The following is a 19793-nucleotide window of genomic DNA, read 5'->3' as shown; positions in this document are numbered from 1 at the left end:
AAGGAGGCACCTTTCAAGAAGGCTCTACACAACCTGTGTGACATTAAGTTCCAGATAGAATCACCAATGTGGAAATTTGAGATTGCAGCGAGCTGTACTCTGATAGTTGCTGCAGCTGAAAATTGTTGAAAGAGTTCTGCCAAAAATTCCAAAATAGAATGTATGGGTGCAGAAAAAGGATCAATGTTCCTGTTTTGAGCCCAAAGGGAAAACCTTTTCCATTTGCTAGAATACAGTTTTCTAGTGGAAGCTTTATGAGAGGACATTAAAATATGTTTAACTGTAGGAGAGAAATTCTGAAGCCTGACTAAACTGGGAAGTGGAGCACGCTGTCAATTTTAGGGTGTGGAGACAAGGATGAAGCGCACCTGACATATGTGTCAGCAGGTCTGGATGTGGGCCCAGAGTCCAAGGCTTCTCCTGAAGATGAGGCCAAAGGAAGGGGAATCAAACTTGATGAGGCCAGTAAGAAGCAATGAGAATTGCTTCCCAAGGACTGTGCTTTCTGAATGACTCTGGGTATGAGAGGAAATGGAGGAAGGGCATACGAAGTCCCGAAGGCCAATCGTGAGCAAGTGCATCTCTGGGTGTCTCCCCCAGAGGGGGGGATTAGGGTCAAGTAGTTGCTGCACTCGGCATTCATGGGAGTGGCAAAAAGATTGCAGTAAGGTAGACCCCCATGTTCGGAAAATCATTTCCGCTACATTCTGATTGAGAGACCACTCGTGAGGCATTAAAATTGCCCTGCTCAGCTTGTCTGCTATCATGTTGGACTTCCCCAGGATGTGCAGTGCTATTAGAAAGCACTGGGAAGAAACTGCCTATTGCCAAACTCTTAGGGCCTCACGACAAAGGGGGTAAGATCTGGTTCCCCCCTGCTTGTTTATGTACCAAGCCACAGACATATTGTCTGACTGTATTGCAATTGTCCCTAGAGGCAGAGAGTTGTGAAGTGCTTGCAACGCAAGAAGCACTGCTCTTATCTCTAGGACATTTATATGCAAGTGAGCCTCATGTTCTTGCCATGTACCTTGGACTGTCCCTCCCCAGATAATGCCCCCCTCACCCTATCTGGGATGCGTCCGTGGTTACTGTAGCTATGGGCTGTTGTGGCACAAAGGGTCTCCCTATAGTCACATGACTGGATTGTAGCCACCATCTTAAGTCATTTTTGCATGATTCCGTTATCCTGATTGGGTGAAACATAGGAAGCTCTTGAAGTGACCATTGGGAGATCAACAGCCATCGAAGGATCCTCATGTGCATTCTGGCAAGAGGGACCAGTGTTATCATGGAAGCCATTGTCCCTAGTAATCTCAGAATTATCTTTGCTTTCACCTTGGTCTTGGGGAGAAGATAAAGACTATGTTGTCCGAGTGCTACAACTCTTTCTGTTGGAAGACGTGCTACCATTGAGGCAGTGTCTAGATCTGCACCTATAAATGTAATACGTTGACAGGGCAACAAGGCAGATTTTTGAAAGCTGACTGTAATACCCAACTGAGTGCAAACATCTAACATTAGATCCCTGGCTTGTTGGGAGTAGATGCTTGGTGGTGGTAGACAGCAGCTAGTCATCTAGACAGGGAAACAGTCGGAATCCTAGACGTCTCACGTGAGCCATGACTACTGCCATGCATTTGGTGAAAACTCTGGGGGCTGTAGTGAGACCAAAGGGCAGAGTTCAAAACTGATAGTGACTGGCTCCCAGTCGGAAGCGTAAGTACCTTCTTGATGCCCTGTCCATTTTGTGGTAGCAAGCATCTTGAAGTTCTATCGAACACATCCAATCATCTTTCCCTAAAAAGGGAAGTACAGACTGCAGTGTCACCATTCGGAACTTTGACTTCTTGACAGATCCATTTAATTTGCTTAGGTCTAATGTGGGTCTCCAGTCCCCTGTTCATTTTGGCACCAAAAAGAATCAAGTTAAGTTCCGAATCCTATTTGGTCTGCAGGGACTTCTTGGATGACTCTTTTTTTGCAGCAACTTTTGAATCTCTATAGTTGCTTGCTCCCTTAGATTGGGTGGAACATCTGGGATTGTTCTTGTCTGTGGGACAGGACTGGAAAATGGAATGGAGTATCCTTTGGATATTATTTGAAGTACCCATTTGTCTCTTGTGATAGTTTGCCAGGCTTCTGGGTACATGGATAAACATCCCCCGACTGCCTCCAGAGTAGAGCAGTTAGGCCTCCTTTCAGGAGCTCTGATAAGGGTGTCCGCGAAAGGAATCATGGTCACCCTGGTTCTGCGGGCCTCCTCTGCCTCTGGGGCGGTGCCTATCATTGTTACCTCCCCCGCTGCCCTTGGGGAAGGAATCACCCAGTGTGTCCTGGAAAACTCTCTGGGATCTTTTGAACCACATTTTCCCACTCTTCTGACCTTTAGGATAAGGTCCTGAAGGTACAGAAAAATGTACTCCAACGGCAGAGAGAGTTTTACCTTCCTGCTAGCATCGGGTGAGAGTGTCTTTTACTTTGGGTCCAAAGAGTGAGGAACTATCAAAAGGGGCATTAGTAAAAGTAAACTTAAAGGGCTCTGCAAAATTGCACAAGCACATCCAGGAGTGTCTCCTGAGGGAAACTCCGGAACCCGCTGCCCTGCTCGCTCCATCAGCTGTGTAGGATATCAGCCTCATGGAGGAGTTGACAATGGAATTTAAGGTGGACAGTGGGAGGAGACCTTCTCATTCACCCCCACAGCTAATGTACCTTGTAGAGTATCTCCTAGCTCTTTCAGGGGATTTTTTTGTAGCCTTGTAAAATGAGATAGGTAGTTCAGAGATCGGAGTGAAAATGTTGCTAATGAAAAGACACGCTTCCAGTATCTGTCCATCATTCGAGAGTCTTTGTTCGGAGGATGAACAGATGAGGATGTCTCTAAAAGTTCCTTCTTGGTAGCTGCTGCCACCACCATAGCATCTACAGGTACCCCCTTAGTGAGAAATTCCTTTCCTGAAGGAGCTGACAAGAATTTGTTGGGCCTTCGAGGGACTGATTCCATTGTGTCAGGTGACTCCCATGCCTTTCGACTAACCAGGTTCATTAGCTCATCAAAAGGCGGAGACATCCAGGAGGCTGAGGGTTGAGAACCAAAAGCCTTCAGGTACACTGACTCCTCCTCAGAAGGGGTGGTGGCCTGCCAGCCGCCTCTCTGCTTCAGGATCTCTAGAATATCTGCAAATGAGATATCATCAGAGGATGACCGTGGGGACCCTTCCGACTCCTCGAGGTCAGTGTCTGAAGTGAAGGACTCATCTGGAGAGTCTACATGCTTCCTCTTGCAAGTTCTCTTGTGAGGTGGCTCCTCAGAAGGATATTCTGGGGAGGCCTCAGTGGAGAGGGGTTCACCCAATGGGGGATCCTGAGGCTCTGGATCTCTGCTGTCCTGTGGAATAGGTGGTGCCAAGACAGTAGCCGGTGCCTTAGGGGAACGAGTGCTGGTATCCTTCTTTGGTGCTGTATGGGTAGATAACACACTCCTCATCAGCTCAAAGGTGGATCCCACCGGATCGAAGACTGGGCACCGGAACCAGTGACATCGGACCAGAGGCTGATGTAGGACCCGAGCTAACCTGGGCCAACACTCTGAGGGGTAGGCTCGGCACTGAAGAAGATCGGGGCCGACCGGGGAACCCCGGCTCCAAGACTCTCCGGACGGTACAGTGTGTCAGAGCAGAAGTCGGCTCAGTGAACACAGAAGGGGGTCTTGGAATCGATGGATCCACAGTAAGTGGTACCAAGTACTCTGGCTCCTTGACTTGGAGGAGGAACAACAGTGGGTACAATTGGTAAAGCAGGCTCTGAGACCAAATGGGTTGGAGCCGAAAATAATTTAGATAGCGCCGGCGACTTCAAGAGTCTGCGCAACACCCGTTCCACATCGTCGTCAGATAAGTTCCTGGTGGTCCTGGAGGATAGGGAAGGACAGCAAGACCTGTGCAGAATGGGAGATCTCAATGTTGGAGAAACCGGTGAAATATCTATGGACCAGCTCCAAGAAGAGGTATCTTGTGGCTCTGAGGACTTTGGAACTGAAGAACCAGGCTTGTCAATTAGTACAACCTCTGACGGCTCTGAGGACTATGGAGATGAGGAGGTAGTAGCCTTAGAAATTTTTAGTAACTTGACTGGTGGCTCTGACTGAGCCGATGATGCAGGTGATTGTCTCTTCTGTGCTTTTTCCTTTTTGGAAGAAGGAGAAGAGGAGGAGGAAGAAGAGCTATGGATACCTTCCTCAAAAGCTATCTTTAAGAGCCCTTTAAGGTTCAATTTGTTTCTCCTTTTTTGTAGAATCCTTGCACTGAAGGAATGACAAAATGTACAATCCTTTTGAAGATGCATTGCTCCAAGGCAATACACACATATTACATGTCCGTCTGTGAAAGACATTTTTTGTGAACACTTCTGGAATTTTTTAAAGCCCAAAGGCTTATGTTCCCTCTCTTTTGGGTCTTTAGATATGATAAAGATAAGACCACACTAAAACAACAAGAAAGGTTTAACTAGTGAACTACTAAAACAAAACTGATTAGTAAACTACGGGAAACACAGAGGAGAGAAACATGGGAGTAAAATACGGCCTCTAACTCAAACGGCCCTATTTTCCAGACAAAACAACACACTAACTACAAGCCCTCTAACTTAAAATGAGCTACTAGTAAACTACGACAGATACAACAACCACTACAAGGGATACAATTAGGCCTACGAAACGACGGCCAAAGGCAGCACCAAAGGGAAGAAAACTATAACTAACTATAATGCAAGAAAAGACACAAGAATTTTGATATGACTAAATACTAAGCTATCTATTATAAAACAGAACAGTATTACAGGAAATATAAAGAAATTTGTCACAACTTAGCCACGGCCAAGATGAGCGCATCCACCCTCACAAAGCGGCAAATGAGATCTGGGGAATTACACCACTGCATTGTAGGATACATTCTTGCCACAAGCCAAGTTTGAGACTTTCAGCTATGTATTTGGCCGAGGCGGAGCAGAGAATCGGCTCCAAACCCATCATTTTAAGAATGAAGGCGAATTAGGACAACATAACATTAATAATTTAAGTTTTAAGTATATTCACAGATACAGCAATGATTAATCTTGTAGGGCTCAGTTTCAGGTTGGGAAGAGTTGCTGGAGGTGTGCAGGCTGCTTTCCACCTGAAGTTTCTGCAGATTGAGAGGTGATGGTAGGAAATGACAGGCTGCTAATGATAGAAAACACTAATATTAGGTTCAGACTGCAAAAAAAGAAAAGTTAGTCATGAGGAACTTGATAAAATGGTTTTGTGACTGAACAGTAGCACATATGGAATGTTGTTTTATGGTATGGTAGTGTAGTTTCTTCGAAATTCAAGGCTGTGAACCATTTTGCTCTATTCTCCATGCTTTGGGGATATTATCTACTGACAAAAAAATCTGCACAAGTGATGTTTTGTTAGTCACAATCATCCTCTTCATTGCAAAACCTCCACATAAGAAACTGCAAGTACTACAGACCATCTTTTATATACTTACAATATTAACAGCTGTGGAGAATGCAGTTGTGTGGATCAGAGGGTTTATATTAAAATGACACCTTTAAATGGACAACACATTGCCAATCACTTCTTGGTTGGGGTGCCTTCTCTGCAGTGTTTGTGCACACTCCCTGCACTTATGAGAGTTTACATCAGTTGCTCTAGTTTCCTTCTACATCCCATAGGTATGCTGTAGGTGAATTGTTGATCCTCAAAATGTCCTCAGGTAAGCATGAGGTGTGTGTGTGTGTGTGTGTGTGTGTGTGTGTGTGTGTGTGTGTGTGTGTGTGTGTGTGTGTGTGTGTGTGTGTGTGTGTGTGTGTGTGTGTGTGTGTGTGTGTATGCAAGCAGTCTGTTATGGCCTAAATATTCTTACTGGATAAGTTTTACTGCCTTGTACTCAACTCAGTGCATGGATAGGCTCTAGATCCCCAATCTAGATTAAAAATACAGATAATGATTGAATGCCTTTAAAGATTATGTGCAACAATTTTTGTTACCATTTCTTTTTGCTGCAATTATACTCTCATTATGAAAAGCGGGCTTGCTGATTATAAAAATAAATATTTTTTACTTTAGTTGCTTCAGTGGAGCTATGCTTAAGTATAGTAAACTTGTATTTTTATATGCAGCTGGCCAGTTACTTCCTGCTTTCATGTCATGTGACCTGGGATTCTAATGATGTAATTATTAGCATAAACATTTTGACAGTTTTTTAAATGGGTAGGTGGTTTTAGTAGTCAGTAGCAGATCTGAGCATACAAATGCTGCGCAATCAGATAATAAAACAAATAAATGCACTTACACTCAAGCAATAGCATATTAGAATATTCCTAGTAAAATGCTTAATGATTGGCATATAGTATAGTAATGGAAAAGTCACACTAATAGCTGTCTACCATGTGATTATCACTTTTAGAAAGAAAACTAGAGGTATATGAATCATCGTGATGGTAGCTCTACAGTAAAGTTGCTTCTGTTATACATTGAGGGGGTTAACGCTAGAATGAAAATTTTGGAATATTTTGTACAGCTGTGAAAATTAAGATATGAAGAAACTGATAATGATGATGAAGATGTGATGAGCTTACTGATACAATAAAGGTGACTGACAGATGAAGACAATGCATCTTCATCATTTTTATTGGTTCTTCGTCATTATGAAAGATAATATATAATGAAGATGATGCAGACAAAATGAAGATGATGAAGATGGTGATAATAAAAATGGTGACTTGAAGATGAGGAAGTGGTAATGAAGAACTTATGAAGAGCTTAAGAAAATAATAAAGATGCATCATCTTCATCTTTAGTCAGTTTCACTGCATCACCACAGCCACATCTTAATCACATCTCCATCTTCATTGGTTCATTAGCAGTATCATCTTAATTATACACATCACATCTTCATCTGTAATGTCAACATATCGTCATCTTCATTTTCTTTGAAACATCACTGCCATCTTCTCACCTTCATTTTTATCTTCATCACATCTCCATTTCATAAGTGCACAGAATATTTCAAAGAATTTAATTCTAGCACTAAATATTTCAAGTGGGGGATGGACTTCCAAGATGGCTGCACACTGATCAATAGCTTAATTTCATGTCTCCTATTATGAAAAAAGAAACAGAGTGGATAGTGGCTCTGCCAGACTTAGTAAATTCAGCTGCTGCTAAATACACTACCTGGATGCCAGGAAAGGAAAACAGCTTGAAATAAAAACTAGAAAAGGTGAGGGAAAAACACTGGAAGGGGCAAATCCTGCAGCTATTCGTCAAAAGGCAGTTCAAACTCCAGCTTTGGTGGAAGACTTGGCTTCCAGTAATCTATAGGAAAAAATAAAACAAATGTGATCAGAGTTGAACACAGAAGGAGTATACAAACTTAAAACAAAAAAAAAGCCGGAAAAATTGAAGAAGCTTTAAACAGCTATTCAAATGAACTGTTAAAACTGCACAAATAATAGGATGAAAAAGAAAAGGCTTGGCGAGTACAAGGCTGCTCAGGAAGAGCTGTTTCAAAAATATGGTAGAGTTAGAGGACAGAACACACAAGGAAAACCCAAGATTTTCTGCTGTACCACATAAATTAGAAGGAAAATACCATATTAATTTTAGGAAAGTACAAATAAGCAACTGGACTGGTATTCCACAGAAGAATTTGTTAACCGAAAGAGCACATCAAGTGTATGTTCCAAACCTGGCCATGAGAAAGCAACCAAGACCTGAATTAGTACAGATGCAATCATACCAGCAGAAAGGGTTGATCCTGGCAAAATTATGGCAGATGGGCAAAGTATAAAAAATTAGAGACAGTAAAGTATCTGTGGAAAATGATTATTCACTGTACACTAGGCAGAAGACAAGCAAATTAATCCCAGTAATCAGGGAAATGAGAGTCAAGCTGTTGTATCTAGCTGTCTTCAGAATATTTTTCTTGGATGATCAAAGTAATTTTTGATTAAGCTCATGCAGAGATTTTGCCAGTGAAACCTTTTCTAATGTTCCGGAGGAAAATGCTTGAGAGACACTGAAAAGTACAGGAGTTGACTAGAAGAATCAGGAGTTCCTTGGACTTGAACCAGAGTCTGGGGTTGGGAGATGGAGATGAACAGAAGACCAGCAACACTGAAATTAGTAAATAAATGTGAGATTACAAAGCATCACTCATGTTTGTGAAATATGGCCTTGCAAGGAAAAAGTGGAAAGACTGGATTTTTTGTTGACTTTGTTAAACGTCTGAGGTACTGAAAAGTATATACCCCACTTCATGTCACTAATGTTTTGAAGGACGTTAAGTGGAAAGTGAAAAAAGTAACTAAGCAAGGGGAAAATGAAAAAAAGTAACCAAATAAAGTAATTTTTTCTTAACAGTATTTGTATATTTCATGATATAAATTGTATGTTTTATAGTCAAGCATTTTCAGTTATTGCTGTATGTAATAAAGAAAGTAAAGTAAGCAAGTGCCTTTTTTCTTTCTTTCTCAGTTTTAAAAATGAAGGCATTACAATGTAAAAAAAAGAAAGGCCAGGCAAAAGCATGTTGAAGTTAATATGCTGCAATCTTGAGTTGTTGAAGTGGGGATGGGGTGTAAAAGTGTGAGTGTTTAGATGTTTTCTCTTACTTCTGCATAGGTGAATGTCTGGATTAGGACCCTTGGTTTAATCTAATAAATTTTTGTGTAAGCACATAAATAAGAACATTGAATACAATAACAAAAATCCAAGTACAATGAAGGGAACAATATGAAGAAATCTACACTACAGAAATAGTATAAAAGAAACTGCAGAAGACTGCGAAACAAAGCAAGTATTCAAAAGTGGTGGGGAAAGTACGCAGCTTGAAAATGAAGTTGTTGGCAAAGCTGCAGAACAAAGAATGTAGTTTGTGGGGAAGATGGCAAGCTGTAGAAATAAATAGACATTTGTACAAGGCAAAAACATCAAACTTTCAGAAAAATTAGCTAGCATGTCACAACCAGTTGTGTTTCAAGAAAACAGAGATTGTGAAAACTATGATGGTCAAGACTTGTACAGAAATTCTTGAAATCTGTCAGAGAGGAAACTCAACATGCCCACTGTAAACAATCCTGGCAAATTTCTCCAAATATGAGAGATCACTGTAGAAACCACAAAGATATTGGGACTGTTCCAGAGTTTGAAGGAATTCTAAGGATAGAAAAGTTCATTATAATTCTTGAATAAGTAAAATGGGTACTTGCGTATTATCGCAACCAGATTTTCGCGGTTGCGAATTTGGAATACTTCAGTACAAACGAGGCCACAAACCACTGTAAGGTGGTATTTAGGGTCTGGTTTTTATTTGTTGTGGACTAGCTTTGCATTACAGGATCTGTGAAGGGGAAGACAAACATTTGAGGAAACCCGCTTCCTGTTTTCAGAGTGCTTTACACACGCACGCTTGAATTAGAATGCCTGCTGTTGTTCTGATGAATGGATTATTTTGACTGTGTGGAAGGAAGCCTTCAGAGAAGGCAAAGGCAGACCCTGTAATGATGGTTTTGGTCACTTTTTTTTTTTTTTGGGGGGGGGGGGGGAGTACTATTTGTAAAGACATCTTCAGGTCAAAATTAAAAAAAAAAATACTAACAGCCACAAAGTACAGGAAGAAGCGCATTGTCCGGCAATAAGAAGTTTTGGGAAGTGTTCTTACTACGTGTGTAATCATGAAAGTGAGTTTGAGTTTATCTGTATTTGTAAAGTATGGCCATGGGGACACTATGGTAGCACCTTAACTGAAATTGACTGGAGTTTGTGTAACTCAGCAGTTTACCTAACCTAAGAAAAGCATCAATCCTTGCCCTTGAAATATTTACAATCTCCTATTGTCGCAGGGTGTATTTGGTGACTCGCTTTTCCAGTAACTCACATCGTCTTGACAAATGCAGGCACTGCAAAGCGGAGCACCACTGTGTAGTTTCAGGAGCAAAGAGGTACAAACTCGCACCCTTTCTCCTCTTTGTGGCTCATCCCCACATTGACAGAGTAATGTTTTCTTCTTCACAGTCCCCTTTATAGATTAAGCAACCTGTTTCCGCACACACATACCATATTATGGCAGTGCGGAAATCTGGTTGCGATAATACGTAAGTACCGTAAAATGTTGACTTTAGTATAGATAACTCATGTTAGGCACGGGTTAGACTTAAAAAACTAACTCATGTTGACCAATTTAACAGTGCATGTTTACACACACACACACACACACACACACACACACACACACACACACACACACACACACACACACACACACACACAAAACTCAGAAACTCAGTAGGGGAATGTTTTATGTGGCCTAGAAACATTTAAATGCTAATAAGCCATGCCCCATATCTAACAACACACACTATGTAGGCCCAGGATGGGTACACACTTCTGCACACCCACTGTGCTAAGCTGGAATGTAAACACCCCTTGACTGGACTCCCATTACTAAGTCCCTATGGATATGGAGTGCACTGCTGGAACAGGACTCAACCAACTCATTCCCTTCCCTCCTACCAGATGAGTTAGATGGCATTGATCTGTTCACTTCCATCCCTTCTTCAGTCAGGTCCTCTAACACAGAGCCCATCACTCAAACTCTGGTCATTTACTGTGTAGTCAGGGTTTCCTCCCTCTGTGTGGGGACCTCATTTTAGTGCCGCATCTTTAGGATAGTACATCAAAAGTGTGCAGCAACCCCCCCCATCCATTGTTCTTCAATGGCAGTACCAAAATATGTATGCAAGTATCTAGTGTGGTGATTGAACCTTCAGCCTTTGATCTTCCTACCATCAAAGGCATGTATGCAACCTCTAAGCCTCTCTTAACTGGTATAATGAATAATATAATTTTGCCACATTTGTGACTGAGGAAGCTACCGATGAGGTAAACCATTGGTCAAGGAAAGACATGGACAATAACCTCAGCAGTTACATGGGGGAAGGGGTGCTTCTTCTTCTTTCGGCTTTTTCCCAGTTAGGGATTGCCATAGCGGATCACCTGTCCACTCATGATTGGCAGTGGAGTTTTACGGTGTCAAGTTGCCAGCCTGACACTGATCTTTCCACAGAAGGTGCACACACTCATGCCTAGGGCCAATTTAGAGTGTCCAATCCACCTACAGCATGTCTTTGGGATGTAGGAGGAAACTGGAGCACCCAGAGGAAACCCACGTGAGCACAGGGAGGACATGCAGACTCCGCACAGAAGGCACCCCAGCTAAGGATCGAACCAGAGAACCTCTTGCTGTGAGGCGGCAACGCTAACCGCTGCACCACCGAGGCCACCCATCTTCCACTCATTTCTACAGGTGTAAAACTATCTTGTAAATGTATTCATTCATCTGAGAAACAGCTTTCCTCTGTGTTCTACTTACTGTTGTAGCTGCCCACCTCTAACTTGTCTTTCTAGAGGTAGGTCCTACAAAACGTTATCCAACATTCAAAATTATGTCACACTTAAAGTTCGTACAAATGAGAGCATAGTTTTATTTACTATTATTTATTTATTTTTGCTGATCATAAAGTTCTGACTGGGTAGAATCCATTTACAGTGGAAAAAGCTCAAGTATTAACTACTGCAATACAGAAAAAAACTAGTAATAAAGATACGCGTGCACACACACACCTGAAGTAAATCTTTTACAAGCAACACAAAAATAAACTGCAATAATAACAACTGTAAAAGAAATTGCATCACTTTTATCAAAAAAAAGAAGTACAAAAGAAAAATAGACGTTAAAACATTTAATATAATCAGATTAAAAATGAACAGGCAGACATTACTAACAGTGCATGAAAATCATAGCTTAAAGCAAACTAAGATCCATTTGAATCTGGTAAATAAGAGAACTTTTTCATATTTTTGGGGGTTGGATAGAGCAGAAAACAAGTAAAAGATGAGGACAATGAAGCATAAGAACTTAAACTAAATGTATTAGAAACAGCACTCGAGTAACTACCTCAGTAAAATTAAGATTGGTAATATGTACTGGTAATTATACTGCCCATGTGTGACAGCTGCCAGTCAGTCTTCATTGGTGCTCTTGGTACCTAGAGCCATAGACTCCTTGCAGACAGACTGTAAAGCCTGACATAAAGGTCAAACTTAGACTGTGGTTATGTGACCTCAGAGAAGGTTTGATTAAGTAATGGTCACAGGGGTGAAGTCCACTGCCTGGGGATGTGAGGGGCTTGTCCTCAGTTCATCCAAGGCTACCTCCCAATTGTCAAACTCCAATGGAATGCTCCATCAATGTACTAGGGCTCAATACAATATAAATATCCAATCCCTCTTATGGTGACTGCTTACCATTACATCATGTGAAATGAATCCTGTACAGGTTTTCTTTCCACTTCTGTCATTTCTAGTACTTCTTGGTTACAAACTCTAGTCCACCCTCACTTTTTATTTTTTTGCTAGGTACATACCTCCCTGAACTAGTCTTAAGCGTATTTGGTCTTGCACTGCTGATGAGCTACATCCTATTGATGTGAGCTGGATTCTCACCATTTCCAATCACACACACACACACACACACACACACACACACACACACACACACACACACACACACACACACACACACACACACACACACACACACACACACACACACACTTACTTCTGAGCAAATCGCTTAATGCAATCAGTGCTCCTGGATTACTGACAAAATAGTTGGTATTGCTTGGTTAACAAAGAGGAAAAAAGCTTTCCAAGTTTGGAATTTTGGATTCTCCAAAGCTGATTATAGGCTCCTGAGGAATGATATAAACAGCTTCACAGCCCCATCCCCCTCTCTAGGAACTGGCACCAGTACCCAAAACTATACCAAATTACTATACGAACATTTATATAGATGCATGGAATCAGGAATACCTGACAGGACAAAATCATCCTCCGCAAGGAAGAGTAAACCTGTCTAGTGGACATCTGCAATAAATAAACTCTATAACAAAAGAAAAAAAAAATGCTGATCAGGACCAAGAAGGAACAGGTGCCCAATTGGAAGCAATCTCTCCTTAGCCTAAACAAGCAAATAAGAACACTAGTGAAAACCTCCAAAGCAAATTTTGAGTCCAAATTGGCCACATCTACTAGAGACAATCATAAGGCCTTCTTCACATATGTCCGTAATCTCAAAGGTGGAACCCAGATCTGTTCATAACTGATGGTCAAGGACACAACATACACAAATGCCACAGATATAGCTAACTTGCTGGCTGACAGATTCAGCGAAAATTTCACCTCTCTGTCCCCCCATCAGTAAATCAGGACATTCCCAATACTTGCCCCCTTCCCCTTATGTCTAGGGATCAGGTCATCACTGCTCTCTCAAGGGCAAAAAATACAGCCTCCATGGGACCTGATAACATCCCAGACTGCATCTTACATGAACTCGGGCAGGAACTTGCAGCACCATTAGGCACCCTAGTCAACCAAAGCCTGAGTACTGATTTTGTCTCAGCTGAGTGGAGGACAGCCACTGTCATCACTTTACACAAAGGTGGTGTGTCCACTGATCCAGGAAATTATAGACCTATCAGCCTAACTAGCCTAATCTGTAAGGCCATGGAACGGATTATCATACAGCTCATTAACAAGGACCTTGGCAACCTCTAAACACTAGATCCCACACAGTTTGGCTTAGTCAAAGGGAGGTCATGTCTGTTAAATTTCGTCAACTTTTTTGAGACAGTCACCAAAGCCATGGAAGAGGGGAAGACGGTGCACACCATCTAGCTTGACCTGGTCATAATAGATATAAACTTTCTCAACTAGGTATCAGTCTGTATGTTACCAGATGGGTAGCCAACTGGCTCACTGATAGAACCCACCTAGTCAAAAGAGGGGAAGCCACCTCAAGCAGTAGACTCGTATCGAGTGGCGTACCCCAAGGTTCGGTCTTGGGACCTCTGTTATTTGGGATATAATTTTCTGAGGTACAGGCAAAAACCAGTGGACTATGGCTGACCAAGTTTGCAGATGACTGCAAGTTGGGAGCTGTCATCAATTTCCCTAGTGACGTGGACATCCTCCAAGAGGGTCTCACCCAAACAAATGACTGGTGCCAGAAACATGGCCTCAAGCTGAATACAAAAAAAAATGCATAATCATCCCCTTTGGGGAGAGAGACTTACCCACAAATTATATAACATTCTAAGCACACAGTCGGTCGTGAGGGATTTAGGCACCCAGATTGATAGCATCCTGACTTTTGACCACCATGTTGCTTCCATTGTACATGAAAATTGAAAGCTTTCTACATGGCCCACCTCATAAGGTCATATCATCCCTGTATTCTTCCCTTATAAGGCCCATTATTGAGCACAATGACCCATTTGGCATGTACCTCGCAAAGCACATGCAGCAGCTGGAGAGACCACAGAGGTTCCTCACCAGCAGAATCCAGGGCCTCAAAAATCTACCATACACAGAGAGGCTAAAAGCCCTATGCCTATACTCTGTTTCATACAGATTCCTCAGAGGTAGCCGCTGTCTGGCATACAAGGCGATCTCGGACCCCGCCTTAATGGGACTGATGCATATCCACAAGTCAAGCTCCACTCGAGTAACCTGCATACATGGCCTCAACCTGGTCTGCGACATCAACAGGACTTGCTGGCGGGACAGATGTGTGTCCCACAAACTCCCCCATCTATGGAATAGACTCCCTCTCCACGTCAAGCGGAGTACCTCTTTACCCCTTTTTAAGCACAATCTAGAAAACTGGATGGGAAATAGAAAATACATCCCTGGGATTCCACCCGTATCCCTGCTGGACAGGGGCATCGGGTGCTGATTTATCTATGCATGGGCTAAACTCTTGGCTAGGCTTACAAGGGCCTGAGGGCCAACAGCCTAGTAACTTCCTATGATCCTATAATCCTACAATAAACATTTTTTTTTCATTATGAGCATCTCCACTCCAGTATCAATCATGCTGGAGATCTGTTTACCATCTGTAAACAGATTATTTTCCTTCCAAATTGATAATGTCCTTTATCAATACATGAATAGAAAAGAAGAATGGGATCAAATGTCATATATAAATGCATGTATAACTCAAAAGAACAGAAGTCTAGTGCTGGGTCAGAAACCTCATTTAAATCTCAGCATACACATTCATTATTTAATCTAGCTCGTTAAAGGAAATTCTGGGTGTTCCTGCTCATCTCTGGTGCTCCTACATCGGTTAGTATAAATGCTTGCCAAAGAAGTAGATAAGCAACCCATAATCCTGCCTCCAAACAGATGCAGATCAACAAAAGTTTATGAAGCATTTATCCTGACTGAGCCACACTCCCCAAAGAACCAAATGCTTCAGCTTTGTACAGGCAGAGAACCCAAGGAATTGTCCTGTTAACAACTACCAAGAAGAAATTTTGTATGCCAAGTCAGTTGTAAAACAGTGAATGCAACCTGAAGACAGCATGGTGGGGTGAGAGGTTTCACCAGATGGCAAATTAGGATCTATGGCCAAGGTTCAATGCCGAGCAAGGTCTAACATTCTGCAAAGAACCTATGAGCATTGTCATCATTCAAAGAAAAAGCTAACAAGATGAAATGTGAGACGTTATCTGCAATATTCTCCATTTTAGAAATGGTATCACGGGGGTGGGGGGGGGGGCTGTTCAAACAATCCACTCTCCTGGACATGCAGAAGCATATACTATAATGAAGAAAAGGATTGAATTAATGGAATGAAGAGCCCTGAAGTAGCCCTCAGAAATGACAGATCTTTAATTTACTACTCTGGCCAGACCAATCAAGTTACATATCTCAACATGCAAACATGTGCATCACTAAGGAGTGGCTATAACATTTGTTAACCCCCCACCCACCCCCCCAACAGACGCACACAAATTCTGTCCTACTGTACTAAAAAACTGAAGAGCTTGACTTTCCCGGGTGCCTTCTGTGCTAAGTAGGCATGTTCTCCGTGTGTCTGGCTGGGTTTTCACTAGATACCCCAGTTTCTTCCTACATGCCCAATGACACAAATGAAGTAAACTGGCCATACTCCAAACTGTCCATAATGGTGTGTGTGCATGTGTGCTCCAAAACTGTCCATAATGGTGTGTGTGCATGTGTGCTCCACATCTGTGTATGTGTGCCATCCTCTGATACAGTGGTAACCTACCCAGGAGGTTAGTTTCCTGCCACATGCCTACTGAATCCCAGAATAAGACTGGGCTCCTCAGATACCCTGAACTGGAAAAAGTTGGCAAACTGGAGAAAGAATGAATGAAAATTCTAAATACGTAGTTTTACTTTTACAACAGCAGCAGTGTTATTCACTCAGATGTTTTGTGAAATGACAGTCTATTCTACATGTCTGCTGGGTTAACTAGAGGCATTCTTCAGCTGAAATATTTTGTCTGCCATACCTTTCACATGCTGAGGTCAGGCCCAGCCTGAAACTTAAAAAAGAGCTTTAAAAATTAACTTTAAAACAGGAGTAACAGTCACATTTCTCTATTGTTTCCTTTTGTTCCTTAGTATTCCACTTCCAACTATTTACTTTATTGCTTTTTACAAACAGGATTCCTTCACAATGCTAGAAAACAGTCTTTAACCAGCTTAGTCTAAAAGCTGCGCCAAGCCCTCCTTGCTGCAATTCTAACCATAAAAAATTATCACTGAATATAATCAAAAATAGCCATTACATTTGCTTGTAGCAACTACATTTGCAATGAATGCAAACCATTTAACTATGCAATTATAAACTTTGCCAAGAAAAGTCTCAAGCTGCAAATCCAAATCATTTGCAATCTTCATTACTGTCTACAGATTCATATGAAAGAATTTGTTACCCTTTCAAATAAACCAAACTGTTTTTTTCCTTCCATAATCTGGTTTACAAATACTGCCAAATTTTTCAAAATGCCATATTAGCAGCATTATACACCATATTTACATCCCACATTATAACACAAAATTCTGCTGTTTCTTAAAAATATTTCAAGTACGTACCTGACCTGGTTCTCCAAGAAGTGCATGTATCTGTATAGGAGGGTATAGGATGGGGACAGGATGCCCACTGACTTCATTCGTGCACCTCTCTCAAGTTCACTTGCTACAGGCATATTGGCAAAGCAAGCTAGCCCAAAGAAGTTCCCTTTCCGAAAATATCTATCAATGAAGGAGAGAGAAGAAAGGGGTACATGAGTAAGAAATTTAAGTGAATGGGCAACTAAAATAGCTAGTACCATGTTTTAAAAATATACATATTTGCCTATATAAACTGCATACAGAGACTGTGGCAAACTTACGGCTTTTCAAATTTGTGAAAATTAAAACTTAGAACAAATGAATGGGAGTTAAACTATAAATATGAGAAATACTGTGCTGTATGGGTGTCTGAGTGGAAGAACTGCTGTCTGTATTCCAACAGACCTATATGATTCACATTCAAGACCTTTGTTGTCAGAATCATCGCAGCTAGTCATAAGGCATGCACTGGATATAGTCAGGCTTGGATAAGGAGATCACTCTGTTGAATGACTGCCCTCTAGTAGATGACTGTAACATTGTACTTTATATGCGTACCTGTTACTATACAAAGCAGTACATTTCTCCCAATATGGAAAGTGTAGCTCCCCCCACCAGTATTTAAAATAGAAATGTTGCATTATCACAGGGAAACAACAAGGAGGTTGGGGGGGGAGGTATTTCGGCAGAACCGAGGTCCAAGCAGGCCCAGGAAGCCCTGATAGGCTGCAAACCATGGAGAGGTCTGTGACATTCAGAGAAAAAGGTGAACGCATCACCACCCCTTTAAACCACATTTATCAGGGATCACTAGTACCCCCTAAAATTTCCTATTACAATTCTGGCTGTTTAATGTACAGCCAGTTGTGGGGATTTGCATCAATCCCCAGTGGGAGCTGAGGAGTGATAAATCAGTAAACAGTGTCCGCATGCAGCACAACATGGAGGAGTTGAAACAACTCCTGCCAGGTAAGGTACTGTCGGAGGAGGAAAATAAACTACCTAAGAGAGAAAAACATGTCCAGGTATACTCCAGTCATCATCAATGCGTTTAGTTATTGCTTAACTTACTTAAAAAAACTGTGCTAATGCAAATGGAACACTCCCTTTCCAAGGCAGACCCATGAGGTATGGTGAAAAAGAAAACAATGAAATAAAAAAATATATAAAAAGCTTGGGCAACTGTCATGTTCAACATATCATGAATGCATAGCAAGCAATAAAAATAACAGACCCAAGTGCTCATTAGAATACGGTTAAAAAAACACAGCTGCACACAAAAGTACAGCTGAAATTCATGAAAGGTAACACACTCATATTACATGGAAATAGCATGCAAATATAGAGTTATGTAAGAAGCAAAAGATCATACTACATAAGCGAATGGAAAAAAAAACAGTCTTCACAGGAGGTTACGCACATAACACAAGGGTTATACAGATTTAACTCTTTAAAATGGTAATCAAAGGAAAACAAAGGGATCACAATGCAGAATAGACAACCAAAGACCATTCAGCCACATCAGGGAAAATTCATATTTTGTTTACTACAGCTCCTGAATATAAGCTAGACTTACAATAGGATACAACAGTCTAGGTCAGATAAAATACTAGCTTTTACTTTATTTTAGAGGCAAAAAATAAGCAATTGCAGAGTCTTATGATGAAAACAGATGTACATATCTGCTGTGACAATTTATTTACTGCAAAATAAGTAGGATCCCTCCTTAATAAAGTTTGACCTCTTATTCTGTGTACAGTATGGCAGTTTGATGAGTGGTAGCATTGAGTAATTATGCACACTTTTGACATCCGATACTTAATAAATCTTGGCAGAAATTCAGAGGCATTACAGTTACATTTTGAACACGGTGATTGCATGAAATTCACATCCTTGAATGTATGTCCATACTTAATTTTAAAGAATTACAGTTTTTTGCTGGTGTTAAACAGGCAGCATGGTCAAAATCCTGATTATTTTCTATTTCACCCTGTCTGACTGAGTCACCATTTCTCTCAAAACTCTCATTATGAATGTGGCCTCATCTCACATTGTTTTATGTCTGAAGTGGGTGTAGCTTTACATCCAAAGAATAGGTAACTCAGCCATTAAGTGCCTCACATGTCTCTGTCACAAGTAATAGTAAGGCAAGCTGCTTTCATATTAGCTTACTTACAGCGCAATTCTCCATAATTAGTAACTGGAATGTTCTGCTACAAAGGAATGCCATTGAGAGTATGGTTCACTACTTTTATCCTTTAATAAATTAAATGAAAAGGCTCACTAGAAACAAGCATCATTTTAATAAAGACCTGCCAGCCTGCACTGAACTGAGATGGCTGCTTGGCATTAGTTTGTAGAATCTGAACAATGGAAAGCCTCTAATCTGATGTCACCTGTCAACTGCCTGTGACTTACTAAATTACCATCCTAATCCTCCAAGTCAAAGCTGCTGGTATAGCACCTTGATGGGACTGTCCCTACAGAAACAGCTTGTATAGGACATTGTCACCAAATTAATATGCATTATACAGACATATGCCATAATATGAGGGGACAATATGTCACACCAGGCATCACATTACTTTGTTACATCTCTTGTCACAGATATAATCCTGTAAGCCAACACTACCAGAATGCCAAGTAATTGACCCATGATGTATTAAATGGATGAAGGTATGAAACAGTATATTCCTGACGACTGTATGCAGACATACTAATTACCTAAGAAGCAAAGCCAGAAGACGCCCTTCAG

General features: G+C 41.3%; 1 protein-coding gene across 2 annotated transcripts in view; it reads right to left on the bottom strand.

The window, feature by feature from the left end:
- DENND11 (DENN domain containing 11) overlaps positions 1–19793 on the bottom strand; it is an 893160-nt gene that overhangs the window by 423738 nt on the left and 449629 nt on the right. For both annotated transcript variants that reach the window (XM_044088490.1, XM_044088491.1), the window contains exon 3: positions 17021–17179. In XM_044088490.1, coding sequence (XP_043944425.1) covers positions 17021–17179 — 159 coding nt within the window. The remainder of the gene's footprint in view (positions 1–17020; positions 17180–19793) is intronic.

The sequence above is a fragment of the Protopterus annectens genome, chromosome 11.part0 (assembly GCF_019279795.1).
Source record: "Protopterus annectens isolate FY-2018-M chromosome 11.part0, PAN1.0, whole genome shotgun sequence".
In the NCBI taxonomy this organism is placed as follows: domain Eukaryota; kingdom Metazoa; phylum Chordata; order Ceratodontiformes; family Protopteridae; genus Protopterus; species Protopterus annectens.
This window is presented reverse-complemented; position numbering and strand designations above follow the sequence as displayed.